General features: G+C 47.9%; 1 protein-coding gene across 4 annotated transcripts in view; it reads right to left on the bottom strand.

The window, feature by feature from the left end:
* SUCO (SUN domain containing ossification factor) overlaps positions 1–22,265 on the bottom strand; it is a 696,748-nt gene that overhangs the window by 15,632 nt on the left and 658,851 nt on the right. For all 4 annotated transcript variants that reach the window (XM_086956303.1, XM_086956322.1, XM_086956311.1 and 1 more), the window contains one exon: positions 11,932–12,023. In XM_086956303.1, the coding sequence (XP_086812429.1) occupies positions 11,932–12,023 (92 nt within the window). The remainder of the gene's footprint in view (positions 1–11,931; positions 12,024–22,265) is intronic.

Genomic DNA, 22,265 nt, shown 5'->3' with positions numbered 1-22,265 from the left:
AAATTAAGGTCCCATTGAGGCATAATGAAAGGGAAGGTGGGAACATATGTACAAGGCCATGGAGGAAACTATTTACAATGGGAGATTTAAATAATGAGGGTTGGTCTGGAAGCCTCAGGAAGGCAGACAGGGCCGAAAGGTACCCTTTGAGAGTGTCCTGTGCAGAGCCCTGCTGGGGAATGGTCAAACAAAAAAGCAAAACTTGTGAAAAGGTAGCAGAAAGAGGATCAATATAACTTTCAGTACAATATTTTATAAATTAATTCCACCAGCAGGCGTACACGGTCTTGGTGGACGGCCACCTGGCCGCCAAAGTAACATTGCAAACTTCGAGAGGAAGGTCAAATGCTAACAACTGCGCCACTCAATCGCCGCGAAAGAAGGCATAGAGTTGACAGGTTCGAATAGTGGACACTCCCCTGCTGCTGCAACAGAAGATCCTCCGGAAGGGGCAACCTGATTGGAGGATCGATGCTCATTTGGATAAGCTCAGGATATCAGACTCTCCGTGCCCAGTCCGGAGCCGCAAGAATGACGTGGCCCAGTTGCTTGTCCATGTGCAAAATTCAACACAATGTTTAGCAAATGTGTTAAAAAAATAAAAATATTTCTTTATTTTTAATACTTTTTACCTGCAGTAATGACAAATTGATGCAGGATTCACACTAATGCAAACACCTGAATGTGCCAAACAAAACAGTTTGTAAGGGGCACAACGAAACCAAAGAGGAACATGTAACAACCTTATGGTAATTTTCTTTTTTTTAGACAACCTCAGGCACAGAGACGGGCAAACACCCCAGCAGTGAAAGAGTTAAATCTTACTCTAAGATTACAAACTCAGCAAGCTTACATCAGAATCAACTTAGACGGTTAGCAGTAAATCAGGTCTATAGACCACGGAAATCACTCACACAAGCAATCTACCAAAACAGAAAATACAGTCATATGGGATAGAGTACAAAATCAACCAAAAATCTAACGGACATTGGTTGGATGGAGATTTATTTCAACCTTCCTTTTCCTCCTCCACGCTTCCCCACCGTGATGCACCTTACAGATACAACCCTAAACACTGCACTCTCACAAAGGCTTGACTAACAAGTGGCAAAGAACCCCCCCTGCTTCTCCCCCAACCACTCCCCTTCAGAACATAGCTGGCAGGAAAACTCACCATTCAACACAGCTATTACCACATTCAACATGGTTTGTCAAGAAACAGCTCCACAAATGGCTCTGTATAGGCAAACTCCCAACCTATACCACGTTACAAGAAAAAGCACTGAGTGACCAAGTAATGGTCTGCCGTGCATTATATATAAAAAAAATAAAGCGTAACAAGCAGAGAGATTTTCACAGTTGACTTTTCAAACAAGTATCTCTTTCAGTCCATGAGAGTTTTTATAATAAATTCTGGGATGATTCCACAATACTAAGCAGTGTGATAAACACAAAAAATAATGGCTCCTTGGAAAGGCCTTCCCTGCACAAAGTCCTCCTGACACTTACAAGTCCTGCTGCTTTCAAAAAGCAAGCTTTTAGGTGTATCAACCCTGGACGGGACATGCAATCAAACTATAATGTAATATTAAGATGGAATATTAAGAGCGTGTTTATGCATTCCAGAGCTGAAGCACAGCACTGAAAGCAAGCCTCCTTTCCATGCAGTAGCCAACAGAGTAAATCTAACTTGAGAATAAGAACAAAAACATGCTCTTATTTGAAAAAGTATTTCTGCCACAACAAGAAAAGACTCGCACACATACTTAGTGCAAAGCAGAATTTGAAGTTGGTCTGCGAGGAAGAATCTTATGGGCTATTACTCATAGCGGTTTTGGCACAACCAACCCAAAAGGATGAGGCTAGGTTACTCTCCTATATAAAATCTGTATTATGTAAAATTCACTAAGCTTCCACAGCCTGAAAATGTGAGTCTATTCAAATCATAGGCACCAAATGAACAATTATATGGATGGTGCCTATGCTCTGAAAGGCACAATCCAATAGGGGTACAAATGCTTATTTTCTAACCTATTTCACCCAAGTTAGCATAAGGAATACAATACTAGGGAAATTCAATGCCAAACCCCAAAACGAGTGTGACAGCTACATAATACAGCCTTTCCCCTGTCCATCACTCCTATGGAAGAAGGGATACATTGCTCATGACCGATCTGGAAGTATGAAGTTATCTTAAGTTTTGTAGATGAGAATACGGGTGTGTCAAAAGAAGAATACGGGTGTGTCAAAAGAAGAATACGGGTGTGTCAAAAGAAGAATACGGGTTTGTCGAAAGAAGAATCCGAGTGTTACTCCAGTAGCTCCCAGGACTAAATTGGTCTTACAAGTCTTTCTTGCTTTCCTTTCCTGTTTACAGTTATCCAGGGATTTCCTGAATAGAGATAAGTAGTTCTTCATATGTCTTGCGGCTGCATATTTCCAACAGCTCTTCAGAACTTATGATAATAATCAAAAGTGAATGCAGGTTACCACAAGAAGGGGTATAAGATGTACCTTCTTTGAACATCATTCACAAAACCAAAGACAGAAAGGAAAACGTTATTTAACTTTAATACTCCGGTTGCAGCTTGCGGTGCTGTAGATGTACATGCGGTGCACACTCCTGTCATCCACAGTTGGGCATTTTGTGCATAACATAAGGAATGAGTGGGAGCAGGGAAAAAGTTTGAGCAAATAACTCTGACCATCTGATCCATAGGGCATTCTGCAGAGACTGTAGGAGTGAATACCGCAAGATGAGGCTTCAGCATTTTGCGTTCTGGAGTAAGGCAAACAAGCCTACTGCTAAGGTCCCGCAATGTTGGAAGTACTTGTACTGCATGACGAAGGTGTTCTCCCACTTATGGGTTTATTGCTTCATTCTGCTCAGAAGATCTGCAAGTTACGGTCTAATCCTAGTAGGTGCTCTGCCCACAAATCTGCCCTATGGCAAATTTCAGGAGCCAAGTTTGACAGCTCGGTGAGAGGGCCTCCTCCCTCGCTATATAGGTCATACACTGTGGTCCCGTTGCCTGTGAAAATGTAAGATATCTATGTTAAAAAATAAAAAGTTTGAAGGTTTTGTTGGACTGACATTTCTTCAAACACATTGATGCGTATCTGGTTTCCTGAGGAGACAACTGTCCTTGAAATGTCACATTCAGTGAGCGTGCTCTGCAACAGATCAATCAATCAATCAAGGAATTTGTATAGCGCGCTACTCACCCGATCGGTATCAAGGCGCTGAGGGGGGTCGCTACTGCTCGAACAACCAGGTCTTGAGTTGCTTCCTGAAGGGGAGATGGTCCTGTGTCAGCCGGAGGTGGGTGGGGAGGGAGTTCAATGTCTTGGCTGCCAGGTAGGAGAAGGATCTTCCTCCGGCATTGGTTTTGCGAATCCGTGGGACGGTGGCGAGGACGAGGCTGGCGGAGCGGAGCTGGCGGGTAGGCGAGAAGAATGCGAGGCGGTTGTTGAGGTACCTGGGGCCCGCGTCGTGGAGAGCCTTGTGTGCGTGGGTGAGGAGTCGGAATGTGATTCTCTTGCTGACGGGGAGCCAGTGCAGGTTCTTCAGATGGGCAGAGATGTGGCTGTGGCGGGGGAGGCATTCACATTTATTGCCACTAGATCTAGCAATAATCCCCCAGTAATACATTTTTCTTGTTCCAAGACACCTCCTGATTCTTACTGGGAAAACACTACATCTTCGAAATTGCAATTGCTTGTGGCTATTGTACAGCTAGATTTTCCTACCAAGGACACAAGTTTAGCCTTGCATGGGGTACTAATGCAATGCATGTCATTATTTTTTACAGTTTCATCATCATTCTCACTCTCAAGGAGCAAGGAATCTGGTAAAGGTAAAGCAGTCTTTGAAATGTCATCACTGTGTCACTGCTGAGATTAGTTTTCATTGAGTGCTGCTCCCAGAAAGAGAGAATCCCATTCTTCATCCCTTCTAGAAATCTGCGTTCAGCAAATCTTTTAGCCAAAAACCCTTGGATCTGTAAATCTAGAATGGGAGGCAGGTCCATTTCTTTTCTGGGTCCTACCTTATGGAATAACCTGCCGCTGGATCTGAGATGCCTCACTCCCACCGCTCTATTTCAGAAGAAGCTGAAAACAAGTCTCTTCTTGAACAACTAATTCTGTGTCTTTGTCTCTCGGTTCCTACATTGTTAGTGCAGAGCACCAGGACACTCTAAGGAGTAACAGTTGCGCTTTAGAAGTTCCCTATACATTACATTACAGAAAAGACTGGCATTGCTGTGGGCACGGATGTGACTTTTTGGCACTTATTTCGAAACTCAGTTTGTGGAGGAGCTGAATAACTTGTGGGTGGGTTTAAACTGGTAGCCTCAAGATTTAACTTCCCTGGAACTGGAGTGTTCTGGAGTCTCTGGATACTCTGCTCCCTCTGTTTCTATTGTATATCAGATGGTTCTCCCCAACTGTTGTCATACTTGAGCCCTCAACGTCCTCGGTTATCACTCCAGAGGGGTAGTCTGTAAAGTCTTAGAGATGCATTTCTGAACAGTGTGCCTACATTTATTTGGGTTCATCAGTGCCGTACTATCTTTTTTAGCACATTCCTAGCAGGCCTTATTGTGGTCCCCTCAGTAAAACAAGCATTTACAATGCAATAGGTCTCGCAGCATTAACGTTTGAGTTACTGGCATTGTAAATGACAATGCTTTGCATTTTTTTTTTTTTTTTTTTTGCAATTGGTATATAAGCATTGTTTGTGAGTGCGGTGTGTGCAGTGTGTGAGTGCAGTGTGTGTGAGTGCAGTGTGTGTGAGTGCAGTGTGTGTGGGAGTGCAGTGTGTGTGGGAGTGCAGTGTGTGTGTGTGTGGGAGTGCAGTGTGTGTGTGTGTGGGTGCAGTGTGTGTGGGTGCAGTGTGTGTGGGTGCAGTGTGTGTGGGTGCAGTGTGTGTGGGTGCAGTGTGTGTGGGTGCAGTGTGTGAGGGTGCAGTGTGTGAGGGTGCAGTGTGTGAGGGTGCAGTGTGTGAGGGTGCAGTGTGTGAGGGTGCAGTGTGTGAGGGCGCAGTGAGCGTGAGAGTACAGTGTGTGTGAGAGTACAGTGTGTGTGAGAGTACAGTGTTTGTGAGGGTGCAGTGTTTGTGGGGGTGCAGGTGTGTGAGGGTACAGTGTGTGCAGTGTGTGTGAGTGTGCAGTGTGTGAGGGTGCAGTGTGCGAGGGTGCATGTGTGCAGTGTGTGAGGGTGCATTGTGTGTGAGGGTTCAGTGTGTGTGAGGGGGCAGTGTGTGTGAGGGGGCAGTGTGTGTGAGGGGGCAGTGTGTGTGAGGGGGCAGTGTGTGTGAGGGGGCAGTGTGTGTGAGGGGGCAGTGTGTGTTAGGGGGCAGTGTGTGTTAGGGGGCAGTGTGTGTGAGGGGGCAGTGTGTGTGAGGGGGCAGTGTGTGTGAGGGGGCAGTGTGTGTGAGGGGGCAGTGTGTGTGAGGGGGCAGTGTGTGTGAGGGGGCAGTGTGTGTGAGGGGGCAGTGTGTGTGAGAGGGCAGTGTGTGCGAGGGTGCTGTGTGTGTGAGGGTGCAGTGTGTGTGAGGGTGCAGTGTGTGTGAGGTTGCAGTGTGTGTCTGAGGTTGCAGTGTGTGTCTGAGGGTGCAGTGTGTGTGTGAGGGTGCAGTGTGTGTGTGAGGGTGCAGTGTGTGTGAGGGTGCAGTGTGTACAGTGTGTGTGAGGGTGCAGTGTGTGAGGGTGGAGTGTGTGTGAGGGTGCAGTGTGTACAGTGTGTGTGAGGGTGCAGTGTGTGTGTGAAGTGCCCTCTATGAACTGAATGTATGCAAGCACAGGTGTACAGGATCTGGTAGTCCACAAGGCATGGCTCTTTCTCACAGAGAGGTCACTAGCTTAGGTAGGGGTCAGGGCAGTTTTCCAACAATTAATCATGCTTGGGCCCTAGAGAGCACACACGCCTCAACTGGAGAGTCGCGATTCAGCACATGAAGGGTGATTTTCAAGGGGGATGACTGTTCTTGTGTGGGCTAGACCTCCTGAAATGCAAAGTGCTTTTAGAAAGTCAGAAGCCTTCTACCCTCTGAATACCTGCGAGTTCTAGGAAACACAAGCGCACTGTTTGCCTCGTCTCCTACTAATGGCACAATTCATACAGATCTTAGACCTGCCAAACTGTGTATAAAATGTCACTGTGTGAAGGGGGAGGGGGGGCAGAGCTTTGTGGTGAGATCTCCCTAAGAGACAATCTGTCCTGCACCAAGCGCACTACCTCTAATCACATACACACAAATAGAAGAAAACAAAGAACACGCCACTCGCAGACTCTGTAGCAAAGCCGCGCAAATTCAGTTTCTTTTCCTCCCATTTAAAGGCGCGGCTGAGCACCTACAATCTAAAACATTATATAGCGCAGACTTTACCTGGGCTCCGACTCTGTGCTCGTCAACAGGGTGACTCAGAACGAAACCGAAATATACGAGCCGCGCAACGTGAGCTGTCTACGGTATAAGCTCACGCGCCCGACCCAATCCCAAGGCGCATGGCAGAGTCGGATTCCGACGCGCGCGACCCAATCCCAAGGCGCACGTCGAAATCCGACTCTGCCATGCTTCTGAATCTGCGTGTGGCCATCTGTTGTCTCCAGTCCTTGTTGGCTGAGCCGACGACTTCAGTTCTCTGCCGAGAACGTGCTTCGCACGCTTCTAGCCGAGACCTAAAAAAAAGGTTACAGACCCTGTGCTGTTCTGACAACGATAACTTGCTAGTGCAAAAGTGCTAAAACCTAAATGGGGTATTCTCCATATCTATCCCCCAAACAATTCATATAACCTGTTTCTGGGTCCTTGACGTGAGGGATGCTGGTGTGGTCAGTGTCGCTTATGGTATCTCTGAAGCTATAATGTTCTCTGGCTATCGGCTGCCAAAATTTTCAATTTTAAATTGCAACAATGATGGAGTACTCGAAGCACATCCAAGTCCGATAGCAGAAAACACTGCACTAGAGTCTGTGTCCTGGTGCATTGTGGGCTCCAAAGGATGTTTTACAAGTACCCTTCAAAACGAAATGCGTTTGTCTAATAAGAGCCCAACGATAGACGGCAGGAGTGTGCACAGCATGTGATCTACAGCTACTCACTGCAAACCTAATAATTTCTGTGTTTTTTTCTGGTGATATGCTCAGGTGGTCCAAACATGCCTAGGTGATCCGGTGATTCAGAAAAGGGGGTGGTGATGAACAGAGTGTCTGAATTAAGCAGACCACTCTTACCCAGTCCAAAGATCAGGGCTTGATCCATCACCGTTTTTTAGCTCACTGCACCATCCCAGCTCAGAACTTGGCTATATGCAAATTAGTCTGACACTGGCCCAGTGCATCATGGGAACAGGGCAGACCAAACTACCAAGCCAATTCTAATACTGGGAAGGAAACAAGCTTCCGGGGACCGGTTTCTGGCATTTCAGCCGTCTTCGGCCCGGCTTGCTTGAATCCTGATGGTGCAATGAGCAAGGGACTCACATCTGAGTATACCCTTCCACGCTTATGGTGGACAAAAATGATTCAGAAAAGGGGGTGGTGATGAACAGAGTGTCTGAATTAAGCAGACCACTCTTACCCAGTCCAAAGATCAGGGCTTGATCCATCACCGTTTTTTAGCTCACTGCACCATCCCAGCTCAGAACTTGGCTATATGCAAATTAGTCTGACACTGGCCCAGTGCATCATGGGAACAGGGCAGACCAAACTACCAAGCCAATTCTTATACTGGGAAGGAAACAAGCTTCTGGGGACCGGTTTCTGGCATTTCAGCCGTCTTCGGCCCGGCTTGCTTGAATCCTGATGGTGCAATGAGCAAGGGACTCACCGGTGAGACACAGTTGAAAGATTAATCGCTTCAATAAAGACCTAGTGTGTATCTTCCACCATTTGAGAGAAACAGTTTCTACCTCTGATGGAAGGAGGGTGTAATCATGAAGTTGAGGTTTAGGGAAAGCAGGAATGTATAGAAGGAACCACATTTTGAACTAACAGGTGGTGGGTGCAGCAGCAGCCTATAGGCTTCTTTATCTTGAACATCAGGGTTCAAATGCACACATTTTGGTGTGGAAGTCTGTTAGACACATCAAAGTATCCAGATTGTTCCACACTCACATTGAGAATTATTAGTATAATAAATAAGTGTTGACTCTATACTTGTCTTTATTTCACCACTCTCAGACATCAGTGAGCTAATAAGACACAATGTTTTACATTAAGTGTACATTAAACGTTTCCTGGCAGTTAATCATACCCAGATCTTCATCTGCTCGTCTTCACATGCACAATTACTTTTATGTGTGGTGGGTGACCAATGGCAGCACTAGCAGGCTCGCCATACCAAATGGTTAAGAAGGTTTGTATAAGGCACCAAAAATAGGAAAATGCAGCTCCACAGAGGTAGAAAGTGTGTGCTAGAGTTTGAGCTGCGCTGTCAAAGGCAAAAGCTGGGAGGCTCTCCTAAAGTACTTTAAAGAACAAATTGCTCCAAAACTCTACAATCTGATATCAGAAAAAAGAAAGCATATGCCTCTGATCATGGCTATGTGTTGCTGAAGCTCAAATGATGTGCAGTACTTGACCCCGTGCCCCCAAATCTCCTTCAGAGGAATAACTGGCTCAGTTACTTTCACAAAATTTCAAAGTGCACATACTCTTGATGATCACTGTTCATACTATCCGTACTAACAAACTAAATAATTCTGGAGGACCAATGTGGAGCAGGTAACAAGTCAGGTACAAATAAGAAAAAATAAAGTTAACATCAGGACAGAACTGAACGATGGTAAAGGGCACCAATCAAGACCCAACTAAATCCTGAAACAGTGAGATGATCCCATGAGTATGGACTGATGGTGGGAAAAGAGCAGATCATGCAACTCAGTACCTGGTGGTCGTAATAAAGTAGATCCAACTAGTCAGCTGGAATGATGAGGGAGACAGGACTTAAATAAGAAAAGACAAGGGAAGAAGAAAAAAACTACACAGCATACATGCAGTAACCTCGAACTACATAAATGCACATCCAAAACAATTGCATCTCTAGATAAAGTGCTATTGTCAAGTTGGATAAACTGGGCATGTTGTTAGAGTGGCCTCAACAACCTGAACTGATCCGAGTTGAACAGGAAAAAAAGTTACTTACCTGTAACTCTAGCTCTCCATCGTTGATATCCTTAATAACCTTGTAAACAATGAATATCTCGGCTTGTGTGTGTCATCCCGGAACAGAGAAAGAAAATCTACCCAAATAAGGTACCTATGTAATGCAACATTAAAAAGGCACTTGACGTACAGCCACTTTTCCACCATGATCATTTTTCATGAATTTTCACTGAATTACTCTGCCTATGGCCAATATATACAAAGAACCATCATACCTTCATGTTTATGAAATGCCACTGAATGGGGAAGAAAAAGTCAGAAAGGGTGCTCTGTGGTTTCTTTACATTTCTCACATTGTACATTACAACAGCCTACATAAGACTTGGACTTTAGACTGATGGTAAATTTGCCTGCTAGTCTTTGAGGTTTTGGTCATGTTAAGATAATCCGATTATTAAAGTATGAGGTTTTTAGGGTGTTTAAGGCTATAGTAATACAACCAAAGTAGATTACTGTAGAATAATTGTTGGACAATGTGCTTATTTGTACACTTGTACTAAACAACATGTTTGTGCCACATTTATTTTCCTTAGAAAGAAAAACATTATAAAAGTGAAACTAAAAATGTTGCCTTCAGATGGGCACAGTATTTTTTATAATTGGCAAGTTCTTTCTCTGTTACAAGAGTGTTTTAAGTTTTGTACAAAGGCAGAGATATTTGGAGCTATGATTATTATGGAAAATCCCATAACGGTGTAGCATCGTCTCATGAACATCACTTCTGTATCATCACACAGTAACTACCAGAGAGGCATGTGCACAAAGCAGTACCACCATTGAACTTGGACAATGGGTTGCCAAGCATCTTACATACGTCAGCCTTTTTCTTCCACTACAGTACCTAAACCACTGGACAGAAGCACATTTTGCTGGCGAGGACATCTGGGGCGCTTCATAAAGCAGATAATATGCTCCAGATCATTTATTAACACAATGAATGACGGTTCTCTTGCAGTTTAAAAATTCTGCAGGGAAGGAGCAGACTACACAGATGCAAAAAGCAGAGTGTTCAAAGCAAACATGCATGTTTTACCCTGCAGAACAAAATGCCCTTGAACCATGCTTCTTAGTTTTATCACAATATTAAAATGTCTGGCGACTCAGTTCTCAAAGATGGAAGTCATTAAACAAATCAACCAAGACTGAAACTTAAGTCCAGGTCAGTAGTTTCTCTTTCTAAAATAATGACGTTCAAGGAGACTCAACAATCTGGCATTCATCTGAGTAAAAAGTAATTTATAAACGGGTACAGGGTATTGATTATACAGTTCGAGATTCTATGATGCAATATAACAGTAATTTTTAACAATATTTAACAAACATTTAAATAAAAAGGTGAGGATGAATGGCTTCACAGTAAACATGAAGGTTTAATGTTTTATATCTCCTCTATACCATATCATGGATTTTATCAGTAAAAGAAAAAATGTTGGCTTGTAGTGGTATTGATCCCGGGAATTTATTTTCTATCAAAATATTCTCCAAGAGAACCTCCGCATTCTTGGAAATGCTATAGATTTTGGGTGTCCCGACAAACAAAATCAGAATTTTTGGAAGCCACTCACAGTATGCAGCATCTGCTCAATTTAAAGAAAACAAGTCTGCTCTATGCTGGCTGCCCTGTGATCTGTCCTGTAAGATGTCTGCATTCATGCTGCCTTCCGCAGATGCTTCTGCCTGCACCCTGGCTTCCTCCGGGTTACTGCTCTCCTTCCTGACTGTCTGCTCTGCGGGCATTAACCCTTGTTTTTGGGTAGCGGCACAAGCTACAGATAAAGGAAAAAGAGAGAGCAGCCAGCCGCTTAGCTTACAATTATCTCTCAACATTAAAATCATGAACATTGCTGTAGCACGTTCAGAGAAATTTGGCACAACCTTTTCTCATTACCCTACTATGATACTCCACAAAAAACAAAGAATTATTTTACACGTTCAGACATCTCGAAAGACTGGGCTCAGAAGATACTGTGTGCATCTCTTGATGACATGCAAAACCAACTGCACATTAACTCTGCTTAATATATGCAGGGGGTCAGGTTAGCTGGTGAATGGTCAATAAGGCAGCATGGTAGGTTTGATTATGGTGAGTAACAATGGCCTATGTAAAGTCATGAAAGGAACACACAATTCAGCATTCAAAACTTGTACAAAACTGAGTGGACTTTTGGAAGCAGCAGCTTGAGAGGACATTTTGCATCAGGTAGCTACAGCAAAAACATCCGATTGAGTATGATTGAGAACATCAAGTAATACGTAAGCCTTGGTCAAGAGTGCACTTTGACTCTCAATAGATTAATTCTTTCAGTGTCAAAAGCTGGTGGGAAAAAAATTCCCTTAAAAGATATTAGGGAGTATCGTTAAATAGGAGAGAATAACGTTTAATTTAATTGTTTAAAAGTTTTTACATGCTTTCTTTAATTTTTAAAGTGGTATGTGATGTCCTGGCTTTACTTTGTTTAGTTTGAAAATGAACAAGGCATTCCTCAGTTAATATCTTGTGCGGTACAAAGAACACCAAAACACTTTATAACTTAAGTGCACATTCTTCAAAGCACCAAAGATGGCACAGCATGCCAAGAGAAACTCCATTTCAGAGACCCCAGAATTACAAAGTGAAAATTAACACTGCTTTTCTAGCTTTTGACCAACTTTGCGTTTTTCATTGTTAATGTAACATACACAGCTTAGGTTTATGGAAACAGAGAGAGACATTGAGTGGAATACTAAATCCCCCTGGGCTCACTAGAAAACAAAACATACCTTCTTTACTTGGTAACTGGAAGGATTTGGACCGAACGAGAGGCAATGAAGTCCTCCTTTGCAGGTTCATATCATCATAAGAAGAAAAACACCTTAGATTTTGAAAGAAAAATATACCGGTTGTTACACATTACTTAAAACATTATTACATTTAGATTAATGCAGTTCAGATTTTCATTTACATTCTCTTTTTCACCTAGGAACAGCAAGACGTCATCTACACCGCCAGTAGGTTCACTCAAGTGAAGCACTCCCGAAATAGCAGAGTCATTTTCCCAGAGGGCCTGAACAAAGACAGACACACAAGACCACTAGCGCTACTTCTAACACGCTTTCCTACCTGACCTCCCAGCTCAAAAAGGAGTCTACATCTAAGAAATAGCTATTATAAAGTTCCAGCACCGCTCTCTTTTATGAGAGTCTATTCAGCACCCGGCTAAGAATAAAGCAGCAACATGGAGGGGCAAGCATAGCGGGGGGGGGGGAGTGGGGGGCTTTGAGGACACACAATGCAAGTGGTACCATTGCTGTTCAATCAGTAGAATATTTGGTTCAAGCCCTGCCATCACACTCCTGGACCTTCATTTCTGGATTGTACACTAGGTCACATGGCAGAATTTATGAAGCAACTAAAAAGAAGGTAGGTCTCTGATTGCTGAGGTTTGGTTTAAGGAGAATGTTGCATAAAGGCTTAATTCAGTATGTTTCTACGTGCCTTGTTCCCTAGCCTGGGCAGCTGGAAGTCATGTTGGAAAGAGACTTATTGCAGACTGACTTGAACCACTAACTAGGCAATGCCCAGCCTCTGACTGATTTGCATAGGGCCATGTCTGAACTGGGGTGGTGGTGTGAGCTAAAGAATGGTGATGGATTAAACCCAGATCAGTTGACTGGGGGTGAGTGTTTGATTTGCTCAAACGCTCCGTCCATCATCCCCTTTGGTATCGCTTTGTTCACCCTAAGTTGGCAGGGTATGCCCAGACGTGGGTCCCTTGCTCAATCTAGCACTGGATTCAAGATAGCCTGGCTGAAGAGGATTATGAATCCGAAACCGGTCCCAGGATGCTTGTTTCCGGTCTAGGGAAGACATAGCTTGGCAGTTCAGGCTGGACTGTTCCCATGAGGCACAGGGTCAGACTGATTAGCATATGCCATGTCTGAACTGGGGTGGTGGAGTGAGCTAAAGAATGGTGATGGATTAAACTCAGATCAGTTGATTGGGGGTGAGTGTTTGATTTGCTCAAACACTCCGTCCATCATCCCCTTTGGTATCGCCTCTGGCATCAAGCATCCACAAGAACAAGTTCCTTGCTTACAATTTTAGTTCTCCATCATGGGGATCTTCATTGAAAACCTGTTGTGTCCTGTGACAGAAGTAGACACTGGTAGCCAAGTCGATTTAACATGTACCTTTAATCTGTAGACGGTTCAAGTACATCCAGATGGTAAGTAAAAACATCAGACAGGTAGACCAGGTAACAGGTGAAGTATTAGTAGATTAGCCAGTAGTCAAGCCATTAGCTCCAGGAACTAGGAAACCCCTTGTGGTAGCAAACCCCACCAGGAGCAGCCTGCCTGCTGCTCAGCCAATCTCTCTCCAACTGTAATTCCTCACTCACACAGACACCCAATATTCCATGCATCACTGCATTCCCAACATTCTACAGTAAACATGCACATTGGCTGAGCAGCAGAAGAAAGGGTGAAGTTAGGAACATAGAATAACTATGCAGGGCATAACAAAACCTAAACATCGAATCGCCCGATTTTTCTGCAGGACCCCGGAACACCTTGAAAAGAGATAAAAACGTCCCCTAAATACCCTTAACTGAGTCAATCTTTTATGAGCCTAACCAAAGGTTGCAATAATTGAATTTCGTTTTAGTTTTATTTCAACAAGAAACCAACTACAAATAAAACGTTATTTACAATATACTCACTAAATTTCCGCTAATATTTTTCTTGTTTTAATGAAATGTAATCAAAAGCAATATTTAAAGAGTGAAGTTTTTCTACTTCGCAAAAGAATAAAAAAGACTTTTGCATTTAATATTTTTTAACTAAATTACACAAACAAGTAATATCAGAGCTACGAGTGAAAGGTACAAAATAGCTATGCATTTTTAATCATATCTATGACTTCATGGAAGATGAAGCCTCTTGATTGATGAAGATCTTACAAATTGCCACAAGAGGGCAGTACGAGACTTGTTTAGCCTTCCCAAGTGCTCTCACTTTCACTTCCACAGCAAATGAATATTGGCAGCAGAGTACGACCAAGCATACTGGTAATACTCCTCTTGGGTTGCTCAAAAATATGGCTCGGTGTTCGAGCACCTGAATTTACCGAAGGCGGGATTAGGGAAAACCGGGCCGGTGATATAAGCATGAAGCCTGTAAAGCATCGGGTCCGCACCCGAGCCCCGACCCCCTAATAAGGCAGGGGAGGGGGTGTGGGAGGGGGGGGGGGACGGAGGAGGAGTCTTATTGGCTATGGAATTGCTTATTGGTAGCAAGCAAGGACAGTGCTGTTGTAGTGCTGAGTGATGATGTGGTTGGGCTGAGTGATGTGGTGGTGTATTAGAGCAGTGGTTCCCAAACTTTTTTGACCTGTGGCTCCCTTGACCTAATCGGCAGTTGGCCGTGGCTCCCCACCATTTTATTTTACCGGTGGGTGTGTGGTATGTACGATCCTGTTATCTTCCTTAAAGTAACTGGGACGCATTCTTTCACTTATCCAACCATCCGTTCACTCATCCAAGCCATCCGTTCTCTCATCCATCCACCCTTTCACTTCACTCATCTAACCATCCTTTTGTCCATCTATCCCCTTTCACTAACTCATCAATCCTTACATTCACCCTTTCACTCATCCATCCATTCACCATTTCACTTATCAATTCATCCATCCACCCATTCACTTGCCCATCATCTACCCTTTCATTCATCCATCCATCCTTTCACACACCCATCCACCAATTCACTCACCCATCAGCTGCCCTTTCACTCATCCATCCATCCTTTCACACACCCATCCACACTTTTACCCATCCATCTACCTTTCCACCCATACATCCATCTATATACCTTTTCTCTCATCCATACTTCCACTCATTCAGTCATCCATCCATCCATCCTTTCTTTCTTTCATAATCTATCCATTCCCCCTTTCATTCATGCATTCATCCTTTCAATAATCCATCCAGCCATTCAGACATTCCTTCACTTATTTACTCACCCACCTTTCCACATTATGAGCTGAGCCTTAGTCTGCAGAGTTGCAGGCAGAAGAGGCCCATCAAGAACGAACTACAGCAAGGGGTGGGGTGCGGTGGGGGAGAGTTCACTATGCCCCTGCACATAGGCAGACTGAAAACGTAGAAGTCACGAGTCACACATGATGCACAGTGCCAGGATGTGAGGATACTGTAAGATGGTGTTGTTTCCAGGGCTTTAAGCAGTGTAAAAAAAATGGGGAGTCTCTTCAAAGGGGGTGTTGGATATAATTAAGAGCGCAGTTTAAAACACCTAGGCTAAAAATATGCATTTGCATAGTGTTGCGCCCAACTGGTGTTATGTTGTTTCTGTCATTGCATCCAGATATATAATACAGCAAGTATCATTGCACCAACAACAAGTCAGGACTATTGGCTTTGTCAATGGTTGCTAGTTCCTTAAAATAAAAAAGCAGCAACCATGGCATTGTTGAATATAATATTGAAAATACCTCAGTTCAAAAATGATGAGACAGTGAAAGAACGTTAACCTGTTCTTTTAAACTTATTTCACAGGATTCTTTAAATGAAGTGTTCTCTAACATTGCAGCGTGGGCGTTTTACTTTTTTTATCTAACAGAATGCCCTTCTGTACACTGAGGCAGTAGGAGGCAGTCACATGCTTGAACACCCCTGACTGCCCCATTGTCATTCAGTAAGTGGCAAGAATTTCAATGGGCGGGAGGGGCTGCTCCTGTGCTCCTGGAGGAGTGCGAGGCGGCTCCAGCAGCGGGGGTGAGGCCTCTCACAGGGGAGCAGCGCTGCTCCCTGTGATGGCCACAATTACAGATAAAAGGCGTAGGGACGTCCGTGGAATTTACGGAAGGTTGGTCACCCTAGGCGCACGGCGCCCTGGCACCTCATTACGGCGCACTGGGGAGCCGCGGCGCACAGTTTGGGAACCACAGTATTAGAGTGATGTGGTGGTGTCCCCGAGTGATGTGGTGGTGTCCCCGAGTGACGTGGTGGTGGCCCAGAGTGACGCGGTGGTGGCCCCGAGTGACGCAGTGGTGGCCCCGAGTCACGCGGTGGTGGCCCCGAGTCACGCGGTGGTGGCCCCGAGTCACGCGGTGGTGGCCCCGAGTCACGCGGTGGTGGCCCCGAGTCACGCGGTGGTGGCCCCGAGTCACGCGGTGGTGGCCCCGAGTCACGCGGTGGTGTCCCCGAGTCACGCGGTGGTGTCCCCGAGTGATGCGGTGGTGTCCCCGAGTGATGCGGTGGTGTCCCCGAGTGATGCGGTGGTGTCCCCGAGTGATGCGGTGGTGTCCCCGAGTGACGCGGTGGTGTCCCCGAGTGACGCGGTGGTGTCCCCGAGAGACGCGGTGGTGTCCCCGAGTGACGCGGTGGTGTCCCCGAGTGACGCGGTGGTGTCCCCGAGTGACGCGGTGGTGTCCCCGAGTGACGTGGTGGTGTCCCCGAGTGATGTGGTGGTGTCCCGGAGTGGTGCCCCTGAGTGATGTGGTGGTGCCCCTAAGTGATGTGGTGGTGTTCCTGAGTGATGTGGTGGTGTCCCCGAGTCATGTGGTGGTGTCCCCGAGTCATGTGGTGGTGTCCCCGAGTCATGTGGTGGTGTCCCCGAGTCATGCGGTGGTGTCCCAGAGTCATGCGGTGGTGTCCCCGAGAGACGCGGTGGTGTCCCCGAGAGACGCGGTGGTGTCCCCGAGAGACGCGGTGGTGTCCCCGAGAGACGCGGTGGTGTCCCCGAGAGACGCGGTGGTGTCCCCGAGAGACGCGGTGGTGTCCCCGAGTGACGCGGTGGTGTCCCCGAGTGATGTGGTGGTGTCCCCGAGTGATGTGGTGGTGTCCCCGAGTGATGTGGTGGTGTCCCTGAGTGGTGCCCCTGAGTGATGTGGTGGTGCCCCTGAGTGATGTGGTGGTGCCCCTAAGTGATGTGGTGGTGCCCCTTAGTGATGTGGTGGTGTTCCTGAGTGATGTGGTGGTATTCCTGAGTGATGTGGTGGTGTCCCCGAGTCATGTGGTGGTGTCCCCGAGTCATGTGGTGGTGTCCCCGAGTCATGTGGTGGTGTCCCCGAGTCATGTGGTGGTGTCCCCGAGTCATGCGGTGGTGTCCCCGAGTCATGCGGTGGTGTCCCCGAGTCATGCGGTGGTGTCCCCGAGTCATGCGGTGGTGTCCCCGAGAGACGCGGTGGTGTCCCCGAGAGACGCGGTGGTGTCCCCGAGAGACGCGGTGGTGTCCCCGAGAGACGCGGTGGTGTCCCCGAGTGACGCGGTGGTGTCCCCGAGTGACGTGGTGGTGTCCCCGAGTGATGTGGTGGTGTCCCTGAGTGGTGCCCCTGAGTGATGTGGTGGTGCCCCTAAGTGATGTGGTGGTGTTCCTGAGTGATGTGGTGGTGTTCCTGAGTGATGTGGTGGTGTCCCCGAGTCATGTGGTGGTGTCCCCGAGTCATGTGGTGGTGTCCCCGAGTCATGTGGTGGTGTCCCCGAGTCATGTGGTGGTGTCCCCGAGTCATGTGGTGGTGTCCCCGAGTCATGCGGTGGTGTCCATGAGTGATGCGGTGGTGTCCACGAGTGATGCGGTGGTGTCCACGAGTGACGCGGTGGTGTCCACGAGTGACGCGGTGGTGTCCACGAGTGATGCGGTGGTGCCCCTGAGTCATGCGGTGGTGCCCCTGAGTCATGCGGTGGTGCCCCTGAGTCATGCGGTGGTGCCCCTGAGTCATGCGGTGGTGCCCCTGAGTCATGCGGTGGTGCCCCTGAGTCATGACGCGGTGGTGTCCACGAGTCATGCGGTGGTGCCCCTGATTCATGCGGTGGTGTTAGACGGACCGGGAGGGTCGGCCGAGTATAAGGGGAGAGGTCTCCAGGGAGAGCCGTCTCCAGCGATCGTACAGACAAGTAACTTCCCCCCCACAGACGGACACCACACAAGGATAAGGTTAAACGATACTTTATCAGCAATTCTTTGAGTACGGTCAAATGGTACAAGGAGGTCTGGACTCAGGGGTCCCCTCGGTTCGGGTCTCTGGTGGGGAAAAGGGGTAGCGGGACAGTCTTGTTACCAAATGGGTGGATGGATAGCTCTCAATCCTCGAGCTCGGCGTTCTAGATGACCGGGCCGCGGCGGAGCCAGCAGGTCCCGAGATGGTTGAAGGTGGCGACGGTCCGCGGCGGAGCCAGCAGGTCCCGATGAAGATGGAGGTACAAACGGTCCGCGGCCACGCCAGCAGGTCCCGACTACGATGAAGGTTTCAGAAGGTTGCGGCAGCGCCAGCAGGCAGGACGATAGTTCGCAAGGCAGGGCTACGGCAGCGCCAGTAGTCCGTCAAGGATGAGTTCTTCTCTGCGTCTCTCGACTCCAAGATACAACTGCCTCCCTGCTCTGGAGCTGCCTCAGTTATAGGGCTGTTGCCCTTTGATGTCCGGACCCTCGCACTTGGAGGTCGGTGGGTCCAGGATGAGGGAGTCCAGACACCCAGCAGGGGGGTGGAGCCAGCGCCCGGGGAGGCTGGGGGCGAGCGGTACCTGGCGGGGGAGAGCCATCGACACCTCTTTCTCCCATTGACCTGCCAAGTAGTCCACTCACCTCCTGGGTGGATGTTGGTGCCGGGATGTCTGAGGCCTGGCCAGGCCCAGGGTTAGGGTCGGTCGGAGGCCACGCGGCCTCGTGGTGCAGTGTCCAAGATGGCGCCCAGGTCGGGCGCGCGGCCCAGTAGTGGATCGGGCCCAAGGGGTCGAGATGTTCAGAGGCAGGGGTCCCGGAGGGGACGGAAAACGTGAGGTGGTGGTGTGTAACACTTGAGGGACCGGGCTCGGGCCTGGTCGGGCAGAGGGGGAGCGGGTCCTTCATGTGGCCTGTCCAACAGGTGGTGCCCCTGAGTCATGCGGTGGTGCCCCTGAGTCATGCGGTGGTGCCCCTGAGTCATGCGGTGGTGCCCCTGAGTCATGCGGTGGTGCCCCTGAGTCATGCGGTGGTGCCCCTGAGTCATGCGGTGGTGCCCCTGAGTCATGCGGTGGTGCCCCTGAGTCATGCGGTGGTGTCCCTGAGTCATGCGGTGGTGTCCCTGAGTCATGCGGTGGTGTCCCTGAGTCATGCGGTGGTGTCCCTGAGTCATGTGGTGGTGTCCCTGAGTCATGTGGTGGTGTCCCTGAGTCATGTGGTGGTGTCCCTGAGTCATGTGGTGGTGCTCGTGAGTGGTGCCCCTGAGTGATGTGGTGGTTTCCCGGAGTGATGTGGTGGTGCCCCTGAGTGATGTGGTGGTGTCCCTGAGTGATGTGGTGGTGTCCCTGAGTGATGTGGTGGTGTCCCTGAGTGATGTGGTGGTGTCCCCGAGTGATGTGGTGGTGCCCCTGAGTGATGTGGTGCAGAAGCACAGAGACTGAAGCTAAGAACACGCAGGGTTGAGTGCTACAAAGCACGTTCAGTTTATCAAATAACAGAATGATGGAGCCGGGAAAAAGCGAGGGCAAACAGGAAAACACAGGAAAAGTGTCTAATGATAGAGGCAGCGAGGGCTGGGGCTTGGACAGCAATCAAGTACGGGGTCGAGAAGGCACTGAATGGGAGAAGACGGAAAACACCCAGGGCCAAGGAAGGAAGATACAAGCACACGGGAGAGCAGGTGGAGACAAGCTCTCGGCATTGCTGTGGCGGGGGGGGGGGGGCGGGGGAGCGGGAGCGCATTCCTTTGAAATCTGATGCAGGGCGGGGGAGCGGCAGGCTTTGAAGTCTGATTGGGGGGCGGGAGCGGCAGCCTTCGAAGTCTGATGCGAGGCCCAGACAAATGGTGGTGTGTGACGTGGCTGGTTTGTGCACGCGCATAGATCACATGAACTGTGTCTAATCCGCCGTTTTGGTAGACTGTTCTTTTCCCCTTACTATAATCTCGCCGCAGCATTGCGCAAGTGCATTGGCTCAGGCGAGACCTAAAAAGAGCGGTGGAAATGCAAGTATGGGAACAGAGTACCTGCCCAGCAAACGCAACTAAGGCTCACGGTTTATTCAAACCTTTCTTTGTTTATTGCTGTAATAATTCTTTCCACTGTTCAAGTGTTCAAGCTCCAATTTAATTTCCAATAACAAGTCGTCCAAAGAATGAACAAAGCTGTCTTTATTTTAAGACTCATTTACTAAGTCCCAGATTTAAGGTAGCTCGAGGCATCCGCCTGGAATAAGACAAGCCGCGAGGAAGGGGGCACATATGTAATGACCCTTGGACGCCCAAATCGCTTAACGGCCACCTATCAAGGCTAGTCCTCTATAGCTGCGCCAGTCACAGCACTGCCAGCAAGACATCACCCCTCACATAGGCGGGAGGTATCATAAAGAGGAAGGCCGAATGTCGGGGCCCATCGGTAGGTAGAATAGCATGTCGGTAACAGCAGGGGCATTAAGGGGGGCCTCAGAGCAGAGCAAGTCAGGCCAGCCTCCCCCCTGCCAGGCAACCAGAACGCCAGAAGAAAGCAGGCCGCGTCAAGCCAAAACAGCGGGCCGATCATAGCAGGTGCAGTGCACTGAGGGAGGTATATCGTGAAGTGGCTGCAAGCAGATAGCAGAGCCGCCTGCCTCCCCAGCCCTGGGGTAGAGTACAGTGCGGTATAACCGAGGGGAGAGTAGAGTAAGCCGGGGTGCGCACTCACCGGAGATCCCGAGAGGCTGGCAGCAGGGGAAGATGCCAGAGGCAGCTGAAAGTGACCACGCACTAAAGCGCTATCAATATAAAACAACAAAGTGTTATTAGAAGAAGCAGCAGCAGAGCAAGAGATACCTCATTCAATCCAGACTCTCACTTACTTTAGAAATGCCGATCGCCCGGCACGATTCAGCCTCTCAGGTCCAGCAGTGGCTGGATTAGTATGCTCTGGGCTCAGTGGCCTGTTGCGGCCCGTGGGGTTGAAGTCCGGAGAACTTGTATTAACTACAGTGATAAGAGGCAGTGGCCCGAGACGGTGCGAGCTGCAGAAAACAGGGCTGGCAGCGCTTCGGCCGGCACCATGATTATTTGCAGCGCCCCAGCCATAACTATTATTATGCACCTCAAAATAGTCAGCCGCGCTGCCTTCTTGCTTGCAAAATAAACTCCCCGCACACGCTCTGGCAGCAGGATATGACATCTCCTCCCGATGGCGTCATGCTGGTAGTGAGAGCCGCACGGATTTGAAGCACAAGATACATTATAGCAGTTGAGAGAGCGCTGCCAGCAAATTTAGCTCAGCTGCGAGCCCAAGCCTGCTGCATCAGCAAGGGTTAAACCATGAGTGGTGCGCGCTGCCACAGACTCAGTTTTATCAGTGATTTTAGTGACAGCTGGCACACAGCGGATATGCGTGACAATGCATTTCAGTGCGGTAATGCGGATTACCTCACTGAAATGCGGTCGTGTCACGCCTGATGCGTGATACTTGGCAGGCCTGTGTAAGTGTTAAACCTCATGGAAGCGGGAATTCCGTGCAGCCATCCACCCAATAAAATCGATATGCGGTTATCAATTCCGTGAGGTTTACCACATTGTCCTGTATTGGTGGGTTCTTACCGCACAATCCCAGTAATTATAGGCGCAGAGTTTGCCACCGGCCAGCACTTTGCAACACGTAATCGAGATCAATAGTTCTACTGATATGCAATCAAAAGAAGAAAGCACTTACAAAGACAAGAGATGTGGCTAGAATGGGCATAACGCATGTCAGTAGGTATGCAAAAGGGTGCATTTGTTTAAGTCTGTGTTTGCATGCAAGACAGCAACGCAGCGCCTTCATTGCATCCAGTGTACCGACTGAGAGCTCAGCTGGATAGGTTGGATTTTGAAAGAAAGTTAGATGAGAATGGGTTCGATTAACATGAAAATAAGACTTCTTTAAAACATACATATGATCAGGGTATACATCAGTCATTTACAGGGAAAAACACGACATTGCTCATGACCGGGTAAACCTATTGTAAATATTAAAACATATTGCCTAAACAATACAATTTATAGTCTTGGTTGTTAGGCATTATATATGCATACTGGAATAAATGTTTGTATTCAAGATTCGGCAAATCGTCAGGGTAGGTATTCTGCGTCTCGATTGAGAGTTGGTAGGACAACAGAGGTTTTAGGT

Source organism: Lissotriton vulgaris, chromosome 1_1 (genome assembly GCF_964263255.1).
Source record: "Lissotriton vulgaris chromosome 1_1, aLisVul1.2, whole genome shotgun sequence".
Lineage (NCBI taxonomy): Eukaryota > Metazoa > Chordata > Amphibia > Caudata > Salamandridae > Lissotriton > Lissotriton vulgaris.
Note: the sequence above shows the minus strand (reverse complement) of the source record. Positions and strands in the feature narration are given on the sequence as shown.